The following is a 15511-nucleotide window of genomic DNA, read 5'->3' on the forward strand; positions in this document are numbered from 1 at the left end:
CTACTGGATGGCTTTTCTTTTTTCAGCCTGTCCATCTTCTATTTGTCCCTCCCATGGAGCATAGCCTTTTTGCCATCTCTGCAATTGGCTGGCTTCTATGCTTCCTCTGCTTGCTTTAGGGAACTACTTTTTTCTGTTTTGTTTAAGCACTCCATGAGAGTGTATGTGTTTTCTAGATGTCACCATGCTGTGCTTTTCTCCCTCGTTCATATTGCTTTCTATCACCCACTTGCTTCTCTTTGCACACTCCACGTTGCTCTTTTTGGCCCATGTTCATGTTATTCCTTCCCCACTTTGGCACCCACCCACCGTGCTAATTAACAGCCTGACCACCATGTTGCTTAGGACCCACCCTTCCCCAACCACTCCCCACTATTCAATTTAATTTTTTTTGCTTTTGTGCTACATTTTAAAAGAGCGCTATTTCAGTATTTGTATTCTTTACATTTACCAGTCCATCTCGGACCAGTAAATAAAAAAATGCGTGTGTTATTTTGTAAGTTTGTGCATCATTGCAGCTTATTTATAACCATGCTAAGGAACAGTTGCGATGCTGTACAGCATTGCTAAAAAAATATTGGCACAGGCAATAGGTCTTATAGGTATGACCTATTGGCTCTGCCTGTGTTTATTGAACATGATACTATATATAAATATATTGCTGCAATGGGGTCAAAAGAAGCAGCACACTCAGCAGCTGGTGCCAGCGTGTGGATCCGAGCGAGGCCGCAATCTCAATATGATACAAAAGTATGCTGCATTGCGGGAACTTCAGTTATCAAAGTCTTTCTTGCCCAAGACAATTGCACGAACACGTTTCGACCCAACTGGTCTTTGTCACGGTCGTGGAGTGCAGCGTGTTTTTGATTCATATATATATATATATATATCGTAAAAACAATCTAAGTGCATGCACGCACAGACGTAGACACGGACTCTTCGTTTAGCTGGTGCCAAAATTTCAAATGTATTGATGCAAATGGTGCTGTCTGTTACATATACATATATTTTTTATCACCAAGAAGGTCCGTAGTAGTGCGCACTTTTCGCAGTGGGTGCCAGTGTTGAGGGTGGACTGACCTTGTTTCTATTCAAATAGCGTTTTTTCTTTTGCCAATATCTTTGGTGCCGTTTGACGAATCTTCGTGAAAGTTTCAAAACTAGTGGCGCGCTCCAGTCAGCTCCGGTCTTGAAAGTTTTGGGGAGATTCGTCAAGCGAGGGCCGAGAAAATAGGGGGGGGCCCAAAACGCATTTTCCCCATGTTAATTTCCATAGGAAACTTTAGACAAAGCTACAGCCCAAACTGCTGAACGGAATTACACCAAATTTAGCAAAAAGGTAGCCCTTGGTTCAGAAAGAGCCTTTTTTTTAAAATGGTGTAAATCCGTTCAGTAGTTTCGGAGAAATTAGAAAAAGAAAAGTTTCGATATCGGAGCACCGAGGAGGGTTCGCAAACCCTCCCTGGCACAAGCTTCACTCTGACTGGCTGCCAACACTCCAAACCAGGAAGTGTTGGCAGCCATCTTGTGACTCGGTAGAACCGAGTCACAAGAAAACAGTGAAATACAGGTTAAAAAACAAGAAACAGGAGGCAGGGTACAAACACTTTGACCCCCTAGGCCTGCTCAGGGGGTCCCAAAAACAGCCGAATCCGCGCTGGGGTCGTGAATCCGGCCCAGAAAAAAAAAAAAACAAGCGCGGACTCCCGCGCTTCGTTTTTGAAAGCCCCCGGGTGAGCCAGGACACTCACCAATTAGGAGAGGTGGTCCAAGGCCATGCCCCTTTTTACACCACTCTGCAAATGCGGCTTCTGGTGGACTGCTGGTGGGGCGATGAGGTCCTCTTGTGTCCTGAGGACCTCAGGACACAAGTGGACTTCATCCTCCGAGCAGCAGTGCGCCAGAAGTAGTGTTTGCAGCGTTGTTTAAAAAGAGGCGTGGTCTTTGGAGCACCTGTCTGCAACGCAACTCTGTGGAGCTTACTGGAGGTAACTGGTGGGCTAGTTGGCCCCCAGGGACCCAAAGGATTCAAGGGGACTTAAGCCTCCAGCTTACAACGTGCCACGGGGCGCGTTTGCACAGTGTTGCAGGGAGGGGGTGGGGCCTGATATACCGTTAGCAATCCTGCTGTGTTGGACTTATTGGAGGTAATAAAAGGGGTAGTTGGCCCCAAAGGTTGACGTTGGGGGCTAACTACCCCTCCTGTTACCTCCAGTAAATCCCACACAGTGGGATTGCTAAAAGTTGTTTGAAGGCCACACTCACCTTTCTCCACCACTCTGAAAATGCAACTGCTATGTTATAGTTAGAAATTAGCATTTAAAAAACCTTTGAAATTCACTGAAAAAAACATAGGTTTTAGAGACGTTATAGTTCGAAATTGGCATTTAAAAAACCTTTGAAATTCACTGAAAAAACCATAGGTTTCAGGCATGTTATAGTTAGAAATTAGCATCTAAAAAAACTTAGAAATTCACTGAAAAAAACATAGGTTTCAGGGACGTTATAGTTAGTTGGACATTTCACTCATACAAAACCAGAGAAATGGATGAGGGACGTACTTCGGCACTGATCTTATGGGATCTTAGTGCCGCGTTTGATACGGTCTCTCACCAGATTCTGCTGCTGAGGTTGGCGGAGGGTGGTATTGTGGGCCCTGCACTGGATTGGTTTGCTTCCTTTCTTTCAGAAAGGACCTTCCAGGTGTCGGCCCCCCTTTCACCTCCAAGGTCCATACTATCAAGCAGGGAGTGCTACAAGGCTCAACTCTGAGTCCAACGGATTTCAATCTGTATGTTCAGCCGTTAGCTGCAGTGGCCAAGAGCAGAGGGCTGACAATAGTATCATATGCAGATGATACGCAGTTGGTAGTTGCTCTCTCTGATGACTGTCTGCATGACGCTGTGAAGTTTCGGAGCGGTCTTGCTGAGGTCGCGGATGGATGACTGCCAACTGCCTCCAGCTCAATGCCAGCAAGTCTGAGGTCCTGCTGGTAGGGAAAGATCTTGAGCTGTGGAGTGAACGTTGGCTGCCTGCTACCTTGGGTCCTGCACCCGCCCCCAAACAGGTGGTGAAAAACCTAGGTGTTTGTGTCGACTCGGCTCTTAATTCTCAGACAAAAACCAAGAAGGTGGTGGTGACATGTTTTGGTATTCTACGCGGGTTCAAACGGCTGTTGTTTTTTTTTTTACCCATTCATTAGGCAGGTGATTGTCCAGGCGTCCGTTCTGTCGAGACTGGACTACGCCAGCTCACTCTACTTGGGGGTGAACAAGACGGAGGTTATGAGACTGCAGAGAGTTCAAAATGCAGCCACCAGAACTCTTCTTGGCTTGCCTAGATTCTGCTCCACCTCCAGTGCTATTAGCCGGCTACATTGGCTGCCGGTGGCTAGATGAGTAGAGTTTAAGTCCCTCTGTATTGCCTTCAGGATCTTGAATTCTTCCTCCCCTGGCATCCTTGCCAGCCTGCTCTCCCTTTACACTCCCCCGCCATCTCCGCTCAATGGGCCATCACCTGGCAGTCGTCCCCCGGGTAAGGAGGGTACGCTCCGGTGGGCGTTCCTTCCGCTTACTGGCAGCTAAACTCTCGAACTCACTCCCTGTACACATTCGGAGCATAGATAATTATCTGGCTTTCCGTAAGTCTATCAAGATTCACCTCTTCCCTTCATTATAGGCCCCTTTTGCAGTTTTTTTCCTTCTTGTCTGCCCCTCTGCTTTTTAATAGGTTTCTAGACTCCCCTCTATTGGTGATCACAGGCTTTCTTCTGCCGTCTGTTGCCTTTTTGTTGCTATTAGCACTGAGACGCCCCTTTGCTGGGGCAGCTGTGCGCTCTACAAGACTACCTAACCTAACCTAACGCTCACAATCACTGACTCTCACGTATAGTCATTTATATACTCCAACTCTCACATACACTGCCTTTTACATATGTAGTAACTTGGACATGTACCACTAAGACATCCGTTCACCACCAACACAGCCAAACACACACTCACCCACCCATACAGCTGTTTCCACATGCACTCTTGAACCCATACACTCAGTAAATCAACCACTCACACATCTATGCACAGAGTCACACACCTCCCACCCACACACACACACACACACACACACACTAAGGGACCCATACAAATACTCAGGCAACCAATCAATAACCCATATAGACACTTATGTAGCTACTCACCAACCAATGCAGCAGCTTACACAACAACAGACAGACTGATACAGACATTCACACAGTTTAGTCACTAACCCATGCATTCAGTAAGACATATTTAATCACTCACTTATACAGTCAGTCACGCACCTACTAAATCCTCCATCCAGACACTTATACACCCACTCATTCTTCAATACACCTTGTCATATATATATATATAAAACATGTTTAAACTTTATAGAAACACACAGTCACTGGATGATGTCATCAGTGATGTTATCAGTGATGCCATTTGAGATGTCATCAGTGAAGTCATCAGTGATGTCACTGACCATGTCATGAATGGTGTAATATGTGATGTCATACGTCATCAGCAGTGCATTGTGGGGGCGCAAGTTATAGTTAGCTTAACTAACTATAACGGTGGAATTTCTCTAGATAGATAGATAGATAGATTACTTTATGAATAGCAAACACCTTACCTCATTTGTGGGTGTGTGTTTATATTTGCATATCCCTCCATAAACATCTTCCTTACCCCTCCCTAAACCAAACCTATTTAGGTGTAAATAGGCCCACATTTGTAAGGCTTTCGCCATGACCTTTAGTACTAAAACCTAGACCTACATGTACATAGTCCTCTGCACTTATATTCAGAGATCTCCGCACATAGGTTAGTGTATAGCATTTTGTTGTATGTGAGTAGAGCTACTGTAGTAATATTTCAATTAATACAAAATGCAGTTTGTAAAAAAGCCCCATAGTATGCCATTGAGAAGCTCATTGGAGATTGAGATTCTGGTAAACACCTACTGCTGTACTTTGGTCTATGATAAAGAGAGTGCTAATTTAGAGGACCCCCCTCTAGTTCCACTGCTGTTGTGTTAATTTGTCTGCTTAAGAAGAAAAGCAATTGACATTATCACAACATAGAATGATCACAAAGGCAGAGTGATCTATTCATGATGTTATGTCCAGGGATAGGTGTTCCACAATTAAGATCCTAAATCATTTATTTTGCCTCCCTGTAGAACTGTTTAAGTGTCTGGGCCCTACATTTCAAATTGAGTGATACAGAGCATCTCAAACTGATCAGCAGGAATTGCCCCAATTGGTCGTGTCTTTACATGTAATCTACAGTTTCTCTGCAAACAAGCTGCAAAACATCAGGAAAGAGGCAAAAGAAAAATCGGATATTCTTTTTGATCTGCTGTAAACAGCATTCTTTGATCCCAGTAAATATGAATTATATATTGCACACTGTGCATCACCACTAATTGTCTGAATCTGACGCGATATGCTGATAAAGGCATGCTGCTCAATATAAAACCAATTAAAATATCAGACTATATTTGCATTTGTTAGGTCCCTGTAGGACATTGAAGCTGTTCAGCAGTTTTATTGCCTTTTATCTTTGGCATACCATGGAGTTTTCCTGGAAAGAAGAAACAATTTGTTGATTTCAGGAAATCTGGACCATAACTGACTCAAAATGAACCAATGCATAGGTGAAATGCAATTTTGCATTGAGTAACCAATGCAGAATTAACATTTGCACCAGCAGGTTACCTCCAAAGCTAATTTGTACGCCAGTTGACCACTAATTATGTCATTTGTGCACTGATCTGTGGTACAAATAGAGGTTCATTATTGAATTGCAATGCTAAAACCCTTAGGAAAGACTACACAATTCTGAGAACAGCAATAAGAGAAATCAGTAAAGGTTACACCCATTGATGTTGTGTGGTAGGCAACATTGAAAACCCCTTCATATTCCAGAGTTTGAAATGACATAAATGAAGCATCTATGTATAAAATGGTATGTAAGAATAAGGTTGCTACTCTACATAGGTTTTACTGAACATTATTGATGTGCTGAAAAAATACATTTTATACAATAAAAGACCTTGCAGATTTGTGAGTATTAAAACTGTTTATAAGTTTTTGGACTAAGTTAATAGTATGATATATTTTGCGTGTACACTACATCTGAATGACAGGATTCATTCTGTTTCTTTATACAAATTTTAAAGTGTTTGAACACCAAACATCAAATGGATTGCTGCATGCTGCTATAGACCCTTAGCTAATAAAAAGTAATTCCAAATCCCCCTTTCTTCCACTGTCCTTTGGACATGACAATTTCATAATTGTATTCTACTCCCACCTCCCCAGCCAGCTTGAAATACTTTTTCACCTTAAATCGCATTTTCTTGTGTTCCTAACTGAGTTAGACTCTGAATTGACTGGCCTGGTCCCTTTCCTCCTTGACTTTAGGTGCAAAGGTTTGCCTTCTACAATGACAACAGAGGTATATTTCTGAAATACTTTCTCATATGATTTGTAAAAATATCTGTCTTTACAGTGATCCACCTAAAATTCCCATGACCAGATATGTAAATCTATGTAGATTGCACATTGTCATGTGCACTTCTCCTCTGCTTTACTGGTGCCTTTGGAGCCTGCATGAATGCATTTGGTGAAAAATGGATTAGCGCTATAAACTTTACTTTTCTTCTTTTCACCATAGAAAACTATTTATCCTTTATAGAAACCCTTTCCTCTACATGCCAAAATAGAAGGATAATATTTCGACCATACAGCTCCTTTAATAAGGCCTTTATCTCAGATTCCCTGAAGAGGGAATCATTATTTCCTTCTTTAAAAAAGGAACAGCCATTACTCTGTCATACTCTCCCACTTCCACTTCCGGCCAATGGCATACTGTAGCTAAGATTTTGTGTAGAGGATTGTGACTACACACCTACACCCGCATCTTGACAATAACAACTGACTGGTACTCCTCCAATGAGGTTTACAACCTAAACAAGACACTAGATTTCCTCTTCTTTTAGGATAGTACTCTCAAATACACAGACAAATAAGCAGGCTGTCTGCATGGCGTTGCTTTGTGAGGCTTTGTGTCGTCCCACGTCAGCTCTGATGAATCTATGCGGCAAGGCTTTGCGTCGCTCTGCGTCAGTTCCGATGAGCTGTGCTGCAAGGCTTTGCAGTGGTTTGCATTGCTCGGTGCTGGTTCAGATAAAGCTGGCAGCTCTGCAGCGAGGCATAGACGGATTTGGCTGTCCTTGGCATCGATTCCGAAGAGGCACACATTTATTCAGTGCGGCCTTTTGGGGCTTCGCATCAATCTGTATCAGTTCCAATTGGGTTTGCAGCTGTGCAACGAGGCATTGCTGGGCTTTGTGGTGCTTCGCAACGGATTAACTGGAACCTTCTCTTAGGCCAAGAAGGCAGGGAGGAGCTCTCTCTGATGCCAGCCAAGAACCCAGGCCTGGCAAGACACCACTTGAGGATCAGGAACTCGACCCAGCATAGGCCAGCAGTGGCTCAGGCAGATCCAGTTGCAGGTCCAGTGCAGCAAGTGCACTGGGCAGTTGAAGGGAGGCCTCTGGAGCTTGTTGTGTCCCTGTAGCTTAGAATAGGAGGTCAGTCAGCTAACCTTTGTAGTCACTTAGGCCTGGAATGAAGGAAGCAGGTCCAGACTTCCTTCTCAGACAGCAGTGCAGGTCCAGTACCTGGTCCAGCTAGGTCTAGTGCAGCTTGGCAGCCCTTCTACTGTAGTATCCACAGGTGCAGGAGTGTACTCAAGAGTGGGTCTGAGGGTCCTAGTTTTATAGCTGATGCCAGCTTAATGGTGCAAGAAATGTGTAGAGTTTTCCCCACAGAAGTGTCTGGAATTCCCTGCCTCCCTCCCTGTTCCTAGTCTATCTGCAGGCACAATGTGTGTGAGCTGAAGCAGGGTCTTTGAAGTGCAGGTAGGGCTGTGCACAGCTCCCCCCATCCTTCTTGGATGACCCATACTGTCAACACCCAGTCCACCTATTGTGTGACTGTCTGGAAGGAACTCACAAAGGCCAAGTACACCTAGTCATTTGACCCAAGAAACAGGCCGTAGGCTTCAGATGATAATGACAAGTAAAATGCAAACATTCTTAAAGTGGTATGTTTCAGAATTGTGACTTAAAATCCAACTTTACCATTAAAGAGGATTTTAAATTGCAATCCCTAAGACACAATATGTGCTTCAGGCCCACTAGTAGCATTTCATTTACAGGACCTGGGTACATGCAGTATCCCCTTACTAGGGACTAATAAGTAAATTGAATGTGCCAATTGAGTGTAAGTCAGTTTTACCATGCTTAAAAGAGAGAGTGCAATCACTTTAGCATTAGTTAACAGTGGTAGAGTGCACAGAGTCCCAAGGCAAGCACAAACTAGTTCAGCAGAGCAGAAGGGGTGAGGGCAAAAGGTTTGGGGGTGAACCTGAAAGAGGGTTGTGTCCAACAACCAGGGACATTGGAATTATGTGATTTTGCAGCCGCGGAAGTTTCTGCCTAATAAAGGATTTGCCACATAATCCATCATCTGCTGCATAGTTAGCAGATTTTAACAAAATAAATGAGCGTCTAGTTCAAGCAGATCAAAAGTTACAAATAATGTGGGTACCAGTGTTGCCGCAAAACGGAGGATCCTTCACAGAAGGTCATTGGTCACCGTTCTGTTGCTTAGTGCAGTATTTGGATGTTTAAATTAGTGCTAATGAGATGAAACATTGCCCAGACAGCATGAGCAAAAACAACAAAATCTTATAATAGTAACGATATTACAAAGTATGCTGCATTACGCCGCATAATTTGCCTGTTTTATCTGCATAATTTAGCCAACCCTGCTTCATAATTGCAGTGGCCCTGATTAATAATGGGACTTCTGCATGTTACCTATCCCTCATTGCTCAGCATGCATGTGTCTTATTTACCATCCTGATTTGCACTAGGTCTGACTAAGGTGAAAATCGCCATGGCAGATGTTCACATATTTCAACCAGTGGTTAGGTGCAAATAGAACTTTATGCCCAACATGCCTTATTATCCAGGGATCGGGCCTTAGAAGTGAACTACTCCTGAATATCCTGTGGGCAGTTTTATGTTACTCATTAATTTCCAGAAGTAATACATGCTTACTCATGAATTATTCAAAAAGCTGTTTTCCTTGAGTAAGTATGCCTCTGCTATGGATTTACTGATCTGCTTACTTCAGCTAGGGATGATAATGATGTGAATGCAGGCGCTAATCTCAGCACCAAATCGTAAACTGCCCATTTCACTGGTGGTCTTTGCAGCCCTTGTGCTTCTCCCTCCATCACATTTTGCCAAGAAGTGTGACTGTGGAATTCTTTTGGGTATGTTACACAGTTTTGCTCCGCAAAAAAGATTGACAAAAAGACAGATTTCAACTCCCAGCATCGGCTCGACATCCTGTGATCCTGGGTGAATCACTTAATCTCCCTGTGATTAAAAATGAATCTGATATTCTGTAATATTAACTGATGCTCATGTAAAGCGCTCTAATGCCCTTGAGCCACGTTCCTGCTACATAAAACTTTAATACAATAAAACAGGTATCCAAGAACAAGGCCAAATTCCTCTGTACCTGTGGCAGCCTTCCACATTAGACTGAAATGATGAAACTTGAAGCACTGGGACCACATGATGCGCAAAGTGATAGCCATAGTGATGAGCCAGATGTTTAATTTAGAAAGGATCTGCAACAGGTCAGACCCTGTTAAGTAGGGCACACACAGACACAGAGAAGAACAAAGTAATAAACTGGGTATAACTTCCAGTGACTTGCTACATTAAATCTCTCTGCCATCTGCCTCTCAAAGCTCCTAACATTGCTGCAGTTTAGTGGCCCTTATATGTGTAATTAAAGGTGACCTGGGTGACCTAAGAAAATCCCTAGATGATTGCTAAGCACCCATGCCATTCACAGAGGATCATCGAAATTAAAAACAATAGTGTCATTCCCTTGGCTGCAGGTTACCATCGGATCCTTCCTGCTGGAGGTATAGCTGGTTGAAACCCACGCTGAGCAGCTACACTCGTAATATTGATAAATAACTGCAACCATTGCATGTGCCTTTAGAAAAGTATTGATCAACCAGATAAATTGGGGCAATGTGTCTTCAGTGGTGCAACTCAAAATGATGCGCTCACCTCCTGCAGAATGGGGTAAGGGGCCCCTGGGACTCATATCTCACAGACATTCATTGCCCCTGGGCTGAATGAGGCGCCATGGAGGGTTGAGGGCCTCCTGCATTGCAGGGGCTGGAGGGTTACGCCCCTGGCACCTTGATGGAGTAGAGCAGTCGGTTTCCAATGAATTGTAAAGGTGCATGGGACCGAATTAAGCAAATAATGATATTTAATATTTTTTTATTCTATCTGCATACTAGAAGTCATTGAGTGTATATGCACTCTAAATAAAGGCATTATTTATTTTTTTAACAGTTTTCCTTTTTTTACTTAATCACAATTAAAAAAGAGGAATAGTGTTATGCTTCGGATCACACAAGTAAGAGAGCCGCAGTCTATGATGAATTCAAAGATTGTTTTATGAAATTATACCTAATTATTGGTGATAGGAACCTCAACTAAAATGTTCACCTCCATCTCACAAGAAATCAAGCTAGAGAGTCAATTATAAAGAGCTGCTACAGTGTAGATCAAAGTTATTGCTATGTGTGGTGTGCTTCCACCAGTACCGCAAAGTGTTGATTTCTTCTTTCTGCCTGCCACTTCCTGTTGCTGCAATGAAAGCCATGCCGTCTGCCTGACCCAAGGAGTTTGTCCCAACTGAGGCCCTCCCAGTGGTGCCCAAACCTGGACTCACCACAACACCTCGCCCTCTGTCTCCCCTTTGCCCTCCCTTGTGCCAGGCTTCTATATGTTGTCAGGAGAAGGTGCACTGTAGTACACTCTCTAACTTAGCAGAGTTTCTAAGTTTCCTCTCCTGCTATTCCACAGCAGAGAGCTTTTACCCAGTAATATTCAACTCTCTTCAGCATTCAACTCCATGTAGTTTTCCACTCCGCTGATCATTCCTCTCTGTGTAACATTCCTTTCAATGCATTATTCACTCATTGCTCATTCCTCTATGTGTACCATTACTCTCAATGCAGTATTCACTCATTGAGCATTCCTCTTGGTGTAACATTCCTCTCAATGCAGTATTCACTCATTGATCATTCCTCTCTGTGTAACATTACCCTCAATGCAGTATTCACTCTTTGAGCATTACATCTCTGTGTAACATTCCTCTCAATGCAGTATTCACTCATTGATCATTCCTCTTTGTGTAACATTCCTCTCAATGCAATATCCCAATCATTGATCATTCCTCTCTGTGTAGCATTCCTTTCAATGCAGTATTTACTCATTGATCATTCCTCTCTGTGTAACATTCCTCTCAAGGCTTTATTCCACTCCACGGATCATTCCTCTCAGCGTAACATTCCTCTCAATACAGTAATCACTCATTGATCATTTCTCTCTCTCTCTATAACATTCCTCTCAATGCAGTGTTCCACTCATTGGTCATTACCCAATACAGTATTCACTCATCGATCACTTATCACTGTGTAACATTCCTCTGAATGCAGTACTCCACTCTTTTGAACATATACCTGTGTGTAACATTTTTAGCATTTCCTGTAACATTTTGAACATTCCCCTCCAAGTAACATTTTGAACTTTCCCCTGAATGTAGCATTTTGAACATTCCTCTCCATGTAACATTTTGAACATTCCCTTCCATGTTACATTCCGAACATTCCCATGTATGTTACATTTTCAACATTCCCCTCCATGTAACATTTTGAACTTTCCCCTGTATGTAAAATTTTGAAAATTCCCCTCTTTGTAACATTTTGAACTGTCCCCTGAATTTAACATTTTGAACATTTCCCTCCATGTAACATTTTGAATTTTCACCTGAATGTAACATTGTGAACATTCCTCTCCATGTAACATTTTGAGGATTCCCATCTATGTAACATTTTGAACATTCCCCTTTATGTAACATTTTGAACGTTCCCCTGTATGTAACATTTTGAAAATTCCCCTCTTTGTAACATTTTGAACTTTCCCCTGAATGTAACATTTTGAACATTCCTCTCCATGTAACATTTTGAGGACTCCCATGTATGTAACATTTTGAACATTTCCCTCCATGTAACATTTTGAACTTTCACCTGAATGTAACATTGAGAACATTCCTCTCCATGTAACATTTTGAGGATTCTCATGTATGTAACATTTTGAACATTCCCCTTTATATAACATTTTGAGCGTTCCCCTGTATGTACAATTTTGAAAATTCCCCTCTTTGTAACATTTTGAACTTTCACCTGAATGTAACATTGTGAACATTCCTCTCCATGTAACATTTTGAGGACTCCCATGTATGTAACATTTTGAACATTCCCCTTTATGTAACATTTTGAACATTCCCCTGTATGTAACATTTTGAACATTCCTTTCCATGTAACCTTTTGAACGTTCCCCTGTATGTAACATTTTGAACATTCGCCTGTATGTAACATTCTGAACATTCAACTCTATGTAACATTCTTCTCCGTACAATTTTGCACATTGTGCAACTTTCCCATCTGGTACACTCCTTGTAACATCCCTTCAAAGACAACCCAACACTTCATTCTTCTAACAATGATAAAAGGAGTGCCGTCTTACGCGGAGGTAATGACGCCTATTATTTACAGTGCTGCTGAACTGCAAGGCTGCTCTACACCTAACGTATTGATGCTGTAGCCTACAAAACGCCCAATGCATTGCTTGTTTTAAGAGGTTATGAAGTCCTTCCTACTTTTATGGAAATACTGGGGATGTTCAGTAAGAACCCACAATGGTGTCTGTCAGAGCTAGACTGGAGAATTAAAAGTTTGGAAACTGAGGTTGACGTTAAAACATAATTCTGAATACAAAAAGGCAATATTTGTATTTCCCACTGTAGCAACATCACATACCTAAACTTGTAAAAAAGACCAGTGTGATAAATAGTCAAGAGCATGTATGCTTTACACCTGTGGTTTTCAACCTTTTGGCTTCTGTAGAACCCCACTTAATCATTACTGGAATCCGAGGACCCCAGCCTGAGCATTTTTGCAAATGCAAAATAATACACACAAAAATTCAGGAACAAGCATTGATCAAACAAACACACAATCTATGAAATATTTTAAATAATTCACAAATATAAATAAAATCTGCATTTTAATAGGAAGGTTGGAACTTTTGGCCACCCACCACCCATGCTATATTCTGTTTGAGACACTTGCATTGCTCCCACAAATCAACCTAGTTTTTAGCCTCCAATTTCAAATTCCTTCACATTTGCGTTTGTTTTAAAATTTCAATTGCACAGTTTGCTTCTTCATTTACCATACACTTTAATTTGTTATTATATATTATCCTAAGCAGTTGTAGACCCCCAGAGCAGGCTTCATGGACCCCCAGAGGACCACTGCTTTACACTCTAGTATCTGGTCTGTACACTCCAAGGACCAGTGGGCAGCCCTGTAGGCTATATATAGATAAATAGCAGCATGGCATTATTTCTATCTGTCTGATGCATTTTTGTGTCTCCCTTTGGCTAACTTTTCTGTCTTCCTGTTTCCAGCTGGTTAATGAGCAACAAGAGAGCAGACCCCTCCTAAGCCCCTCCATTGATGACTTTCTTTGTGAAACGAAATCTGAAGCAGCAGCCAGGCCAGTGACGTCAAATACAGCAGGTAATGGCCTTTTTATATTTCCCTATGAAAAAATAACTAGTGATGGATTGGTGCTTTTAGAAGTACAATACTGCTTTAGGAGAGGCTTTCATTTGTAAGAAATAGCTTTACCCATTACATATATGAAATGCTTTTGACACAATTAATCATTCACGAGAAATCAAACAACAAATAGATAATGGCTCCTCTTATTGTCAAACACAAACTCTACCCCCTCTCTCTATAAGGTGTCCCACAATGCATTGGTGTAAGATTGTTTCTAGGGCAAGATTAGCTAATTCACTCACCACCACACCTGACTACCACACATGATGTTGAGGAGGTGTGGGAAGGGAACATTTCCATTAATATAGCTTGAGAAACAAATTATTGAAAAGTTACATACTCATAAGCTGGGGTGGTAACTTATTATATCGAAGTCAGTCTCAATTTGTGACCTATCTTTTGAATAGTGAGGAGGTAGATTGGATTACAACCCACTCTGATTTAAAATTTTGTGAACTGACCTATTAGTACACATGTCGTCTCGCAAAATTATTTCCCATTCACAAAAAGTTGATGCATAATTTGCGACTACTTTTTGCAAATGGAAGTTTGGTACATGTGATCCTACATTTAAAGAAATCAATGTTTGTAATAAATTTTAATGACTGGGAATATCAACGCCTCAAGGATCTTCTTCTGTAGAGGGTGGACAGTAACTGGCAATAAATGGTGGCAACCTTGAACATAACCAGTAGACATCCTTTGGTCCCCAATAGTATGGGCGCATCAGCTTACCATCTGGAGTGGGAAAAATAGACAAGTGGTGTTTCTTTCCTCCTCATCCTTTTCCAGAAGTAAGCACACATGGGAATTTCGACTAGTATATTATGCAAAGTTGTATTAGCAAATATTGCAAAAATTAGGGCAAGTAAAAATGTGTTAAAAGAAAATAATATAAAAAAATTACATTCTATAAAATTCCTCTTCCTACTCAGTCTTTGTTTATAGGAATTATCAAGCACAAGTCTGGCATTGACCGGGTGCCCAGGACTCTTTCTATAGGAACTTGCTTGTTATCTGTCTGTGTTTTGCAGAAAAAAGAGCTCTTGACTGCTGTGATATGTCCCTCCGTCATGGAGAGCTGAAGAAACTGTATTTGCACTGTTTCACAGGCTATCGTGAGAAAATTAACCTGTGATTATTAAAGAATAGTGGGATGGGGCATACTTTGGTGAACACACGCAACAATTGTCCCACAACAAACCTCACAGTTCCACTCATTATAACTGCTGGGGACAAATGTGGCGCAAAGCCCACCCTGGTCAATACTATCACTGCACTGTTTTGGGTCATTGTGGTGCCCTGCTTGCTATTTCGCATGTGGAATGGGCAATAAGCTACAGAAAAAGTCTTTGCAACCAGTATAACCACACCATTGGCCAGATGCATCAAAGGGTTTCACCCATTCTGTGTAAATCGGACAATGTGATCGCACATATGGCCCTATATTCCTCTTTTCAAACTATCTTACTTGCAATCATTCCTCCAGGTAGTAACCAGGCAGAATTTAGACAGGCAAAATATTGGTTCAAATCGCAATGTTTGATTTACCTGTAATTGACACAAAGTGTAAAACTGGGCGTAAAATGTCTTTGTGCCTGATTTTTCATATTTGCGCCAGCTATCTAATGGAGCCATGTTTATTTTGCAGACCAATAAATAGATAACTGGCCAGTGGTGGCTCC

General features: G+C 41.9%; 1 protein-coding gene across 2 annotated transcripts in view; it reads left to right on the forward strand.

The window, feature by feature from the left end:
- Positions 1–15511, forward strand: part of PEX5L (peroxisomal biogenesis factor 5 like) — a 690633-nt gene that overhangs the window by 385442 nt on the left and 289680 nt on the right. For both annotated transcript variants that reach the window (XM_085633878.1, XM_085633879.1), the window contains one exon: positions 13670–13781. In XM_085633878.1, the coding sequence (XP_085490004.1) occupies positions 13670–13781 (112 nt within the window). The remainder of the gene's footprint in view (positions 1–13669; positions 13782–15511) is intronic.

Source organism: Triturus cristatus, chromosome 11, assembly GCF_964204655.1.
Source record: "Triturus cristatus chromosome 11, aTriCri1.1, whole genome shotgun sequence".
Lineage (NCBI taxonomy): Eukaryota > Metazoa > Chordata > Amphibia > Caudata > Salamandridae > Triturus > Triturus cristatus.